Below are 523 nucleotides of genomic sequence, written 5' to 3'. Positions count from 1 at the left end.
GTTTTAAAGTCTAAGGTTTGGAATCGGCGAGCTGCCCCGTTCCCCAGGGAGGACATCGGTGCCGGCAGGCCTCAGGACGACAGGGCGCTCTCCTTCTGTGTTTGCTGTGCTTGTGAACGCTGCATTACCTTTTGGCTTTCCACATCTCTAAAGTGTTTCTCGACCTGTGGGTGGGGAGGGGCTCAGCATGGCTGGGGAGGGGAGGGGGTGACCCCCCACTGCCCCCTCCCCCCGTTGTGCCGTACTCACTATTTTGCGTACGTGCCCCAGCGCGCTGCCCTCTTTGCCTTTACAGTTCTCCACCTGGTACGGGGGGGCGATGACGACTTCTTCCATCACAACTATGTTCTTCTCCTGCCATTTACAGTCCTTAATGCTGCGGGGGTGGGGGGCAGAAGGATCAGCCCAGCCGTGTCCTCCCCCCCACCCAATTCCCATTCCACCACCCGACGCATCCCGCTGACCGCCTGCAGGTTTTTAGGGGTGACACAAAACAACGCAGACCCCCCCTCCCTGGGCCACG

General features: G+C 60.2%; 1 protein-coding gene across 1 annotated transcript; it reads right to left on the bottom strand.

Moving 5' to 3' along the window:
• Positions 1–467, bottom strand: LSM12 (LSM12 homolog; the record flags this gene model as incomplete). The annotated part of the gene is made up of 2 exons (XM_031557623.1): positions 1–164; positions 250–467. Coding segments are annotated over 2 exons (311 nt in total), but the record flags the coding sequence as incomplete, so codon positions are not given.
• Between the last annotated feature and the right edge of the window lie 56 nt (positions 468–523).

Source organism: Meleagris gallopavo, unplaced genomic scaffold, assembly GCF_000146605.3.
Source record: "Meleagris gallopavo isolate NT-WF06-2002-E0010 breed Aviagen turkey brand Nicholas breeding stock unplaced genomic scaffold, Turkey_5.1 ChrUn_random_7180001881194, whole genome shotgun sequence".
Classification (NCBI taxonomy): domain Eukaryota; kingdom Metazoa; phylum Chordata; class Aves; order Galliformes; family Phasianidae; genus Meleagris; species Meleagris gallopavo.
This window is presented reverse-complemented; position numbering and strand designations above follow the sequence as displayed.